General features: G+C 38.3%; 1 protein-coding gene across 5 annotated transcripts in view; it reads left to right on the top strand.

Annotated features, from left to right (window-relative positions):
- RAD51AP1 (RAD51 associated protein 1) overlaps nucleotides 1-13,215 on the top strand; it is a 30,132-nt gene that overhangs the window by 2,717 nt on the left and 14,200 nt on the right. For all 5 annotated transcript variants that reach the window (XM_027595102.1, XM_027595101.1, XM_027595099.2 and 2 more), the window contains exons 2-6: nucleotides 460-509; nucleotides 2,618-2,759; nucleotides 5,322-5,431; nucleotides 7,377-7,463; nucleotides 7,977-8,126. In XM_027595102.1, coding sequence (XP_027450903.1) covers nucleotides 460-509; nucleotides 2,618-2,759; nucleotides 5,322-5,431; nucleotides 7,377-7,463; nucleotides 7,977-8,126 — 539 coding nt within the window. The remainder of the gene's footprint in view (nucleotides 1-459; nucleotides 510-2,617; nucleotides 2,760-5,321; nucleotides 5,432-7,376; nucleotides 7,464-7,976; nucleotides 8,127-13,215) is intronic.

Genomic DNA, 13,215 nt, shown 5'->3' with positions numbered 1-13,215 from the left:
GTTTCAGGTGGCAGGTACAGAGTCACTCACCATTGTTTTGCTGTCCAGTGCATAAAGAACATTATTTTGTATTGTGGGAAGATTAAAAAAAGAGAGAAAATAGCTTTCAGTGTCAAGTTTTTAATCTAATAAGACAGAATGCGCACATAAAACAAAAGAATATGTATAACAGGAACTTATAAGTACCTCACAGCAATTACACAGTATGTAAATTATGTTAATGATATTGATTATTTTTACTTTGAACTCATTTTTTCCTTATCAGGTATATCAAGTATAGTTGTAATTATTTCAGCTAATGCTAAGTTCCAAATGTAAAATCCAGCTCGTGTTTCAAGTTTAAGTATTCTTAAGAGAATCGAAACACATTTTCCTTTACTCAAGACTGTTTATGGTCTTAAGGATTGGAGGTGGGAAATTGGTATTTGTGTAATTAAAAAATTTCTCTCTTGGTCATAGGCATAAGAAACCAGTCAATTATTCACAGTTTGAGAATTCTGACAGCGATGGTAAGTGGAGATTCATATTTTTGCTTTAAAAATTTGGAAATTTATTTTCTCAGAATTTATATGACATATAGAACTCTAACATTGAACATATTGCACAATTGTATATGAGCTAGGGCTGCAAAAATGATCTTCTAAGCATTTGGGAGGATTATGCTGATAATTACACTGATAAGAATTATGTGGGTAAGTGATAAATGAACAGGGCCAGGTGAAATGGCTCTTTAGATCTAAACTATTCTAGGTTCATGTTTCTCATAGTGGGATTTGTCTCCTCCTATCCCTTTCCTTAAGAAGAAACACATTGTCTTTTGAAACACAAATGTGTTACAGAATATAATGTGAAATCTCACAAGATTTTATATACCACATATTCTTTATCCATTCATCGGTCAGTGGATATTCGGGCTTTTTCCATAATTTGGCTGTTGTAAATAATGCTGGTATGAACATCAGGGTGCATATATCCCTTCAAATTAGTATTTTTGTATCCTTTGGGTAAATACCTGCTAGTGCAATTGCTGGATCGTATATTACTCAGCCATAAAGAAGAATGAAATCTTACATTTGCAATGACATGGATAGAGCTAGAGTGTATTATGCTAAGTGAAATACATCAGAGAAAGAAATACCATATGGTCTCACTCATGTGGAATTTTAAAAACAAAACAAATGAACATGGTGGGGGGAAGAGAGGCAAACCAAGAAATAGACTTTTTTTTTTTTTAATTTTATTTATTTGACAGAGAGAGACCAGCGAGAGAGGGTACACAAGCAGAGGGAGTGGGAGAGGGAGAAGCAGGCTTCCTGCAGAGCAGGGAGCCTGATGCGGGGCTCAGTCCTAGGACCTTGGGATCATGACCTGAGCCAAAGGCAGACGCTTAACGACTGAGCCACCCAGGCTGCCCAAGAAATAAACTCTTAACTATAGAGAACAAACTGATGGTTACCAGAGTGGGGCTGGGAGGGGGCGGTGCGGGGGAAATAGGTGATGGGGATTAAGGAGGGCACCACTTGTGATGCGTGCTGGGTGTTGATTATAAGTGTTGAATCACTAAATTCTAATAAACACCACTGTATGTTAACTAACAGGAATTTAAATAAAAACTTGGAAGAAAAAAAAAGACCTCGAAGAAAGGCTAGGAGTAAGCTATACCCTATTGGGTTATGTATTTTTTTGTCTCTGCTATTAAGGGAATTTTGGTCAGAAAGTGTGAGAAACATTTAGTGAGATTACATTATACTTCCGAAGTAGGTTCTGTATTTCTCAGACCACCAGAGCTTTCTGTGAGTCAAATGTTTTGTAATCCTGAGGTTTGAAGGAACCTGTTTTTTGCATTGGGCTCAACCATAAGTGTGTCTAAAACTTGGGAGAAAATTGTAGAGACTCTAACTTGTAGCTTTTTATGATGTTACCAGTAGGTCAGTAGATTTTTATAAATTGCCAGTTGTGTTCTAGACATCATGGAGTGGAGGTGGGGGGACAAGCCACAACTTATCATGTTCCTACCCTGGGAATCTTGAAAGAGACAACATGTATTAATACTAATGCTGCAATTAAGACTACATGTGCCTGGAAGTTATGCATGCGTGTGTCACACATGAGTATAAAAGCTGTAGCAGCAGTTTTTTTTTTTTTTTCCAAAGATTTATTTATTTATTTGAGAGAGCGAGAGAGAGTACATGAGAGGAGGGAGGGTTAGAGGGAGAAGTAGGCTCCTTGCTGAGCAGGGAGCCCGATGCAGGACTTGATCCAGGGACTCCAGGATCATGACCTGAGCCGAAGGCAGTCGCTTAACCAACTGAGCCACCCAGGCGCCCCTATAGCAGCAGTTTTATGTTGAGTCTCACCGGAACTGTATCAGTTTTTGCTAGACTGATAATTTCATAAATAAAGGCCACGACGACAAAGTTGAAAAGCATGAGTGAGAATAAAGATAAAATAATATGCCAACCCCATTTTTTACGTTGTGGCAGTTAAACAATTTTTTTAATGTTTAAAACTTGAACACACACTGTAATGAATTTCAACTGCTCAGAAATTGTTTTTATTTCTTACTTATGAAAAGCAATGTCATAGATTCTTTTATTTTTGCTTCACACATAAATAGATGACTTTGTTTCTGCAACTGCACCTTTAAATAAGAAACCCAGAACAACACCAAAGGAGTTAAAACTAGAAACAAGGAAACCTAAACTGAAGAATCTCCAGAAAGAAGATATCTCACTACAAGAGAAAACCCCTAAAAAAAGGTGAGAGGTATGCCATATAGTAAATATACATTAGATGTGTTAATTTAAGAGAGGGACAGATTTGAACTCCTGGTTTAAATTATTACTTGAGCAGAGTCCTAGGTATTATTTTATTTAGTGGGTGTAAGAGAACAGGGATGTACCATTAATCCCCTTCTGACTTTCTGCCTTAAAAAAGAAATTCACAGACACGTAAGGAAATACTCATTTAAGTATTAAGATAATCATAATTACAAAGTTTAGGAGTTACCCCTTACTTTGATAGGACTCTGTACCTGTCTCTAAAGTCCTCAAGTCTTATAAGACTACTTTGTTAAAAATTACATTTGTAAGGATAATCTTATAAAAATTAAAACCATGTATTTTTCGGTAGATAAAAGATATTTTCTCTTTATATTGTTGAGACTTGTCCAGCGATGAGAAGGTCCTATAGTTTGTAGACTATAGGATTTCCATTAGTTAGTACCAAGAGAGAAGAGAGAATGAGAGAAGGAAGTCCCGAGAGGCCCCAAACCTGTAGTATGGAGAGGAGATGGGCAGAAGGGGAGTATTAACAAATGGAACTTGAGGTATGATACGGTTCACTGCTGTGAGTATGAGAAAAGTTCATTAACATAGAGAAATTTACCTCATGTCCTGCTCTTTACTTTTTTCTCTTTTTCGTTTTTGTTTTCGAGCTCCTTGTACTACATTTTAAATACAGTGAAAAAATAGCCTACAAATGGGAGAGAATATTTCCCAATCATATAATTGATGAGGGATTTGTATTCAGAATATATAAAGAACTCTTTTTTTTTTAAAGATTTTATTTATTTATTCATGAGAGACAGAGAGAGAGAGAGAGAGAGAGAGAGAGGCAGAGGGAGAAGCAGGCTCCCAAGGAGCAGGGAGCCCAATGCGGGACTCGATCCCAGGATCCTGGGATCATGACCTGAGCCGAAGGCAGACGCTTAACCATCTGAGCCACCCAGGCGCCCTATATAAAGAACTCTTACAACTCAACAATAAAAGACTAATAACCCAGTTTACAAAATGGGCAAAGGATTTGAGTAGACATTTCTCCAAAGAAGATCTACAGTTGGCTAATAAGCACATAAAAGATGCTTGACATTCTTAGCCATCAGGGAAGTGCAAATCAAAACTGTGTTGAGACGGTACTTCACACCCACACCCACTGGGATGGCCATAATCAAAAAGACAGACAACAGCCAGTGTTAAAGAGGATGTGGAGCAATTGGAACTCTGACACATTGTTGCTGGGGATATAAAATGGTGCAGCCACATTGGAAAGCAGAGTTAGCAGTTCCTCCAAATGTTAAACACAGAGTTATTTTATAACCCAGCCTAGGTATATACCCAGGAGAAATGAAAACATATACCCACACAAAAACTTGGACATGAAGGTTCATAGCATTATTCATAATAGCCAAAAAATGGAAGCAATCCAAATGTCTACCAACTGGTGAATGGATAAATAAAATATGGTCTGTCCATACACTGCAATATCATTCAGCAATAAAAAGAAGTCCTGATATATGCTACAACATGGATGGACCTTGAAAACATGCTGAGCAAAAGCAGCCAGACATAAAAGTCCACGTGTATGCTTCCATTGATATGAAATGTTTGGAACAGGTGAGTCCATAGAAACAGAAAGTAGAGTAGTGGTTGCCAGGTGCTGGGGAGGGGTAAGCAGGGAGTGACTGCTAATGGATATAGGGTTTTTTTGGGGGGTGATGAAAATATTCTGAAATTAGATAGCAGTGATGGTTTCTCAACTCTGAATATACTATAGACTGCTGAATTGTACACTTTAAAAGGATGAGTTTTATGCTATGTGAATTATATCTCAATAAAACTTGTTTTTAGAAAATAATAAATCCCTCGAGGTGCATCTCAGTATTTCGTCCTTTATGTAACTTTTTTTTTTAAATCTTTGATTTCTTTTCTTACCATAGCACTTTTGACCACCTTGAATAGGAGATGATAATAATAATAATAATCTGCATATGTAGTATAATTATTAGTATGTCTTATTTCCCTACCGTCTTCATTAATTGCAGATTCCTTGAGGGTACTTTTAGTATTCTATCTAGTGTGTGCCTCATACACAGTAAGTACTTGGTGACATATTTGTTAAAGTTGAGATTGGGAGGAACAGATGTTAAAAACCAGTTTAATATAAGAGCTATAATACTTGTCTAGGGAGATGTGAGTGAGGTCAAAGAAGATTTCTAAGTGGGTTTTTGAGCCATGTCTTTATTCTGGGTTGAACAGCTGCTTGGAGTTGGTAGTGAGGACGGACATTACAGGGAAAAGAAACAGTACTTAACAATGGTGCTTGCTGCTCTTCTTTTCAGTTTCTTGTGCTAGATGTAACATGACATTACTACATATTAGCAGTGTTGTCAGTAAAGTCAATTATGATCATTATTACTGTTTAAAAACATTTTTGTTAGTTGGTAGCTCTTAAATAGTAATTTAGGAAAATCACAGATTTTGCTGCTTGGTTGAGATTGGTATTTTTGTAAAAACTCATTTTTGTTTGTGTGTCCACCTTAGGATGGCTTTAGATGACAAGCTCTACCAGCGAGACTTAGAAGTCGCACTAGCTTTATCAGTGAAGGAACTTTCAACAGTCACCATTGATGTGGAAGAGGCTCAAGATAAAAGTAACTTTATTTTCCCTATATTTATCTTTATAACCTTGTGTTTTTGTCATCATTTCTCTGGATAAGCCTTCACAGAGGAAAGAGTAAAATTTTAATACTATGGACAACAAATGGAGCAGTTTGTAGAGGGCACAATTAGATTCGGTTGTTTATTCTGCTGCATAAATCTACGTGTCCCCCCGCCCCCCCCAACATATCTCTGCTAAACACTTAATGTAAACTTGTGGTCATGGACTATGAGCTTGGATGTTCAAGCTACATTTTTGTTTACAGTGGAAATTTAATTTCTTGATCAAATGAATTGGTCTAAACAATCCTAACAATCCACCTGTTTTCTCTCAAAATTCAAATCCGTTAAACATGACCTGGTGGTGGTAGTTTTTATTATTTACAGGTTAAAGATACTAGTTTGGTTAGCAAGCTCAGCAGGCATAAGAGATGTGTGACTTGTGGATTTCTCTGGGTTTTTCTCCTTCGATTTTTCTGGCAACTGTGCAGCAGATGGCAATATTGATATTCTGGAGAGGCAGAAATCGTTATTCCTGGAAAAGATATTCAAACTGTTAAAATACTTTTTGGGTGAAATTGTTTTGGCTTAACTTGTGTTGGAGGATTTTTTTTTTTTAATTTTTTATTGTTATGTTAATCACCATACATTACATCATTAGTTTTTGATGTGGTGTTCCATGATTCATTGTTTGTGCATAACACCCAATGCTCCACACAGAACGTGCCCTCTTTAATACCCATCACCAGACTAACCCATCCCCCCACCCTCCTCCCCTCTAGAACCCTCAGTTTGTTTTTCAGAGTCCATCGTCTCTCATGGTTCATCTCCCCCTCTGACTTACTCCCCTTCATTCTTCCCCTCCTGCTATCTTCTTCTTGTTCTTTTTTCTTAACTTATGTTGCATTATTTGTTTCAGAAGTACAGATCTGTGATTCAACAGTCTTGCACAATTCACAGCGCTCACCATAGCACATACCCTCCCCAATGTCTATCACCCAGCCACCCCATCCCTCCCACCCCCCACCACTCCAGCAACACTCAGTTTGTTTCCTGAGATTAAGAATTCCTCCTATCAGTGAGGTCATATGATACATGTCTTTCTCTGATTGACTTATTTCACTCAGCATAACACCCGTGTTGGAGGATATTTTTAACTTATTAGCTTATTTAGGGGTATAGATGTTTAAATCAGTATTGTCTCCTATTTGGAAATGAAGGAGACACTGTTGATTAGGGAGCCATTTAGTAATCAGGAAATCAAAGAAATGTAAAAAGAGAATTATTTTATATCCAAAAATTGAGAAAATGAAATTCATCTCTCTCCAGTAAGAGAGGGTAGAATACATAGCAGGATTTCCTTGGAAGTACCACTTCTCATAGATGAATACCCTTTATAGCAATGGGATTTAATAGTACCAATTATCATGACTTAAAGTCCTCTTGAAATACTTTAAATCATTTTAAGGTTGTTATAATAATTGAAGAGGCTTTGTTAGTATGAGCATGTATCAGCCTGCATGGAAATGATAGTTAATATTTATTGACTGTTTCCTATGTGCTGGGCACTACAATAAGCAATTCCTACATGTGATCGACATTTAATGCCCCACAATAAACCCAATTATTCCACACACTGTTTTTTATCTCCAGATTATAGATGAAGACATTAAGTCTTAGAGAGGATAAGCAACTTTCCTGTGGCCATATAGCCAATATAAGTGATAGAACCTGAATTTCAACTGAAGTCTAAGTCTGTGTGATTTCAGAGCCCAAACTCCTAACCATATGCTAACCTTTCCAAGGTAAATCATTGTGCTCTGAGTTTGGATCATTCATCTGTATCTGGTTGCTTTTACATTGGAGCACCAATTTTCCTATTTCTGCCCCTTGGCTGATTAAGGTGCCTCTATCTTTTTCCTTCTTCCTTGTCTTTAGGCACTGAAAAATGTGGCAGCAGCGAAACCGGAACAACGAATAAGGCTCCCCATATCTCCAATTGCAGTGTAGCCAGTGATTATTTAGGTAAGTTTTGATATTAATAATAATATTTACTTTTTCTGTCAACATTGCTATTATTCTGACTTTGATTTAAATACCTGACATGGTAGCTAGAAACAAGATATTTAAATTTGTCAAGGTTCCTTTCATCGCGTCTCCTTTATTTCTTTGTGTTTTAGTTTTCTTACCTTTTACTGCAGACCCATTTTTCTTTTCTTCCCTGGGGGAGGGTCACGATGACCCCTGACTTCAGTTGACCACTGAAGAAAGGGGCTGCATCTTCCCCCTCCAGTTTTTACTGTTTCTTGGGGAAGGAATCCTCAGTTGAGTCTCGCACTTATCCTTAAACTGGACTCTTTTGTCAGGAGGCTGAGGTACTGAGATTGACCCAGGTTGGACTCTGTGGTCTCTCAGAAGCAGTGAAGGGACGAAGCGGGGCAAATAAAAACAACAGATGTGATAGAAGTCTATTCTGCAGTTCTTGCAATATTACCTGTCACAAAAAGTTTTCCGTTGATTTTTATGCCTCTTCTGAAGATTTGGATAAGATTACCGAGGAAGATGATTTTCACAGTGCTCAAGGGAAAAGAAAAGCAGCATCAAAAGCTGTGGTACAACAGAGGAAGATTCTTTTGGACGGTAGTGATGGTGATAGTGCTAATGACTCTGAACCAGACTCTGCAACTGGTGAGTGATAGCCTACCTCAAAATTAAGCCTACGGAAATTCAGTAAAAAGTTCTTAAGAGATCATTAATGTATACAAAGCACTGTGCTAAATGTTTGGTGTATGCAAACTTGAGGAACATACAGGACAGTTAAATTCAGCTATGCCATTTGGGGAGAAAGCTTTATGTGGAGGTGACCTTTAAGCTGTGGCTTGAAAAATGAGTAGCATTTAGGCAAAATAACAGGGTAAAATAGCATTTCTGACTGAGAGGAAGGCGTAAACAGTGGAATAGACAAGGACACATACAAGAAGTCAGTGAGCCTGCAGGAGAGAGTGTTGTAGAAGAGGCTAAAGAGGCAGGCTGGCACAAGATCATGGAGGGTCTCAGACCCACTCTGAGAAGTGTAGACTTTTTCTGTAGATAGTGGAAATTCATGACATATTTTGGGACTGAAGTGATATGAAACCTGTATCTTATTGTGACATGTTTTCAGACTCATTCAGAAATTAGGGCAGATGGGAAGCATAGTGACCTTGACAGAGCATCATAATAATTAAAATTTAAAATGAGTAAATCCATAAATTTGTGCCAAATCAGGTGATATAATTTGATAGATTTTAACATGCTCTTGACAAATGGTTTTGTTCATCAACATTCTGTAAATATTTGAGTATCTGTGCATTATATTCTAGACACTTAGGAACACAGCAGTGAACAACAACAAAAAACCAGAGCTCCCTTAAGGAGCTTGAATTCGAGCAAGGGGACACAGATAGTAATGAAATGTAGAACGAGTCCAGTGTCATCATAGAAGAGCCGTGAAGAAGAGAAAGGCAGGGCAGAGGCCAGAAATCTGCCTTTTGAACCAGTCTCTGCCATTTTACATGACCCAGGTCATGCCAAAGCAGGCGGTCTAGGGGTCCTGCTTGGAGAAACACGGACATAAGCAGAGCACCAGAAAGCAGGAGCCAGTGAAAGAAAACACCCTGAAGAAATAGTATAGGAGAGCACGGGCTGAATGCTTCCCAACTGAAGGGTACTGAATACAAAAAAGCCCCAATTGATAAAAATAACCCCTTGTCAGTTTAAGTGTCTTTCAGGGGTGATGATCGTAGCACTTCTAGAATGTCCTTATCATTATCTGATGCACGCTTGTCAGAAAAATCCATAAACAATTTTAAAGTTATAGATTGCAAGTCTACTCAGCATGCCAATGAAATCAGTTTATCTTTAGTAATGGTTCAAATGTTTGCTTTCTATGTGGAAGTGAAATCACTTGCTCTGTTGGCTGGGTTTATATGGGTTATGTTTCAGGTATGATAGAGATTTAATAGAGAGTGTTATTTGCATTCTAACTTCAGATAGTCTCTCTCGAATCCTTTTATAAAAATAAGTTTTTATTGGAATTGTAATTTGGATAGTGACTTAAAAGTCACATGTATGCCTTTAAAAGTAGTTAAAATCTCTAAAGATAATATACAAATGGCCGAAAAACATATGAAAAGATGCCCGATATCAGTATCATTAGGGAAGTACAAATCAGTCAGAATGAGATGTCATCCCACACCCATTAGGATGTCAAAAAACAGAAAATAACAAGTGTTGGTGAGGATGTGGAGAACTTAGAACGCTTGAGCGCTAGTAGTGGCATTTCCGGTGTGGAAAACAGGACCACAGGTCCTCAAAAAATTAAAAATAGAAGTATCATATGATCTAGCAATCCCACTTCTGGGTTTATATCCCAGAAGAATTGAAAGCAGGGTCTCAGATATTTGCACACCTGTGTATATAGCAGCATTCTTCACAATAGCTAAGAGATGGAAGGAACCCAAATGCCCATCAGCAGATTAATGGATAAACACCATGTGGTCTCATGTACAGTGGGATATTCAGCCTTGAAAAGGAAGGAAATCCTGTCATGTGCTGCAGTTTGGATGGACCTTAAGGACTTTATGCTAGGTGAAATAAGCCAGGCACAGAAGACAAATACTGTGTGATTCCACTTAGAAGAGGTATCTAAAATAGTCAAATTCATAGAAACAAAGTAGAATGGTGGTTAGCAGAGACTGGGGAGAGGCAGGAATGGGAGTTGTTCAATGGGTACAGTTTCAGTTTTGCAAGATGAAAAGGTTCCAAGTCTGTTGCACAACAATGTGAGTATGTTCAACACTACTGAACTCCACACGTAAAAAGGATTAAGATAGTAAATTTTGTTAGTGTGTGTTTTTTTTTTTTAACCACAATTAGAAATTTTTTTAAAAGAAGGAAATAGTCATTTTTTTAAAAGTAACTGGTTTGGTTCCAAGTTGTTTTTCTTATTCAATTTTGCATAAACAAATATTTTTGAGATGAAATATGAGCCACAGTACTGAAAGAGGAATAGATTTAATTTCAAGTTCTGTGCAGTTGAATGGTGATTTAGGATATAGAAAACACTGAAAATAGGAAAGAAAACATTTATTGAAATATGTGCTTCTGAAGTAATGCTGGATGTGAGGACTGCAAAAAAAATTTCTAACAAAATTATTCTCACTTCCTTTGGACGGATTCAAGACCTGTTAACTGGGGGGAAATGTACTTGTCAAATGGTGATTTTACTGTGAATTCTGATAATGAGGGTCATTATCATTATAACTAAGACAGTAGTCACTACAGGAAGCTGTTGCAACAGTGACTTGTCAATAAATGGAATGTCTTAATCCTTGGATCTGAGACTGGTTAGGACACTGGGAGAAAATAATGCAAATTGTTTACATAGTAGTATACATTCTTAGGTTCTAAGAAGTATCCCCTATCTAGCGTCATTTGTGTACTAAAATGACTACTACTTCTCCAGCTCTTTGAGAGCTGGTTTGGTTTTTTTCCCCTGTTACATTGTTATGGTTTCCACCAAACTACAAGTCTGGCTCTTCTCCCTATGAAATGCCATGTGGTCCACCCTGGGAAGCAGTCCTTCTGTTAGAGGGAGCTGGCTCATTAGCTGTGGTGAGAACTGCCCACTGGCCTGTGCCATGGATACACTAAGCTTTAGACAGAATTTTCTCCTTGTCTCTCTAACTTTTTCTGTCCCCTACTGGAGCATGCAAAAGCCTTATACTGTCTTCTGCCTGTGTAAGCCTCCTTAAACTCTTCCAGCCAAGCCTGCTTTACCTTTAAGTTGAAAGATAAACCTGTTCCTCTTCATGTTTAGTGTACTTTAAGGGGCAGTACAATCAGTGTATTTTCTTTCACCCTAAGCCAGCGATGACTGACAACTCTCCAGTGCCCTCAGAGTGATTGTCTATTGCACTTGAATATGTAACTGGTATCATTTCAGACAACCTGAAGTTATTTTGGAGCAGGATCCTTTTCTTTAGGTGACATGTCAGAATTCTCCCCCTGTACTGATTCACCCTAGATGAGAAGAAGGATCATTGTGACCTTCAGGAGAGAAACAAAAATGAAAATTGGAGAGAACAAAGACTTTTTTTTTCTTTCTTTTTTTTTATTATGTTATGTTAATCACCATACATTACATCATTAGTTTTTGATGTAGTGTTCCATGATTCATTGTTCGCTTATAACACCCAGTGCTCCATGCAGAACGTGCCCTCTTTAATACCCATCACCAGGCTTACTAGTCCCCCCAACCTTCTCCCCTCTAGAACCCTCAGTTTGTTTCTCAGTCCATAGTCTCTCATGGTTCTTCTCCCCCTCCGATTTCCCACGCCTTCATTTTTTCCTTCCTACTATCTTTTTTTTTTTTTAACATATAATGTATTATTTGTTTCAGAGGTACAGGTCTGTGATTCAACAGTCTCACACAGTTCACAGCGCTCACCATAGCACATACCCTCCCCAGTGTCTATCACCCAGCCACCCCATCCCTCCCACCCCCCACCACTCCAGCAACCCTCAGTTTGTTTCCTGAGATTAAGAATTCCTCCTATCAGTGAGGTCATATGATACATGTCTTTCTCTGATTGACTTATTTTGCTCAGCATAATACCCTCTAGTGCCATCCACGTCATTGCAAATGGCAAGATTTCATTCCTTTTGATGGCTGCATAATATTCCATTGTGTGTGTGTGTGTGTGTGTGTGTGTGTGTGTGTGTGTGTGTGTGTGTGTGTGTATAAATATATATATATACCACATCTTTATCCATTCATCTGTCAATGGACAGCTTGGCTCTTTCCATAGTTTGGCTATTGTGGACATTGCTGCTATAAACATCAGGGTGCACGTACCCCTTCAGATCACTATATTTGTGTCTTTGGGGTAAATACCCAGTAGTGCAATTGCTGGGTCATAGGGCAGCTGTATTTTCCACTTTTTGAGGAACGTCCATACTGTTTTCCAGAGTGGCTGCACCAGCTTGCATTCCCACCAACAGTGTAGGAGGGTTCCCCTTTCTCCACATCCCTGCCAACATCTGTCGTTTCCTGACTTGTTAATTTTAGCCATTCTGACGGGTGTGAGGTGGTATCTCATTGAGGTTTTGATTTGGATTTCCCTGATGCCGAGCGATGTTGAACACTTTTTCATGTGTCTGTTGGCCAATTGGATGTCTTTGCAGAAATGTCTGTTGATGTCTTCTGCCCATTTCTTGATTGGATCATTTGTTCTTTGGTGTTGAGTTTAAGAAGTTCTTTATAGATTTTGGATACTAGCCCTTTATCTAATATGTCATTTCCAAATATCTTCTCCCATTCTGTCAGTTGTCTTTTGGTTTTGTTGACTGTTTCTTTTGCTGTGCAAAAGCTTTTTATCTTGATGAGGTCCCAATAGTTCATTTTTGCCCTTGCTTCCCTTGTCTGTGACGATGTGTCTAGGAAGAAATTGTTGCGGCTGAGGTCGAAGAGGTTGCTGCCTGTGTTCTCCTTTAGGATGTTGATGGACTCCTGTCTCACATTTAGGTCTTTCAACCATTTGGAGTCTATTTTTGTGTGTGGTGTAAGGAAATGGTCCAGTTTCATTCTTCTGCATGTGGCTGTCCAATTTTCCCAACACCATTTGTTGAAGAGACTGTCTTTATTCCATTGGACATTCTTTCCTGCTTTGTCGAAGATTAGTTGACCATAGAGTTGAGGGTCCATTTCTGGGCTCTCTATCCTGTTCCATTGATC

The sequence above is a fragment of the Zalophus californianus genome, chromosome 9 (assembly GCF_009762305.2).
Source record: "Zalophus californianus isolate mZalCal1 chromosome 9, mZalCal1.pri.v2, whole genome shotgun sequence".
Classification (NCBI taxonomy): domain Eukaryota; kingdom Metazoa; phylum Chordata; class Mammalia; order Carnivora; family Otariidae; genus Zalophus; species Zalophus californianus.
Note: the sequence above shows the minus strand (reverse complement) of the source record. Positions and strands in the feature narration are given on the sequence as shown.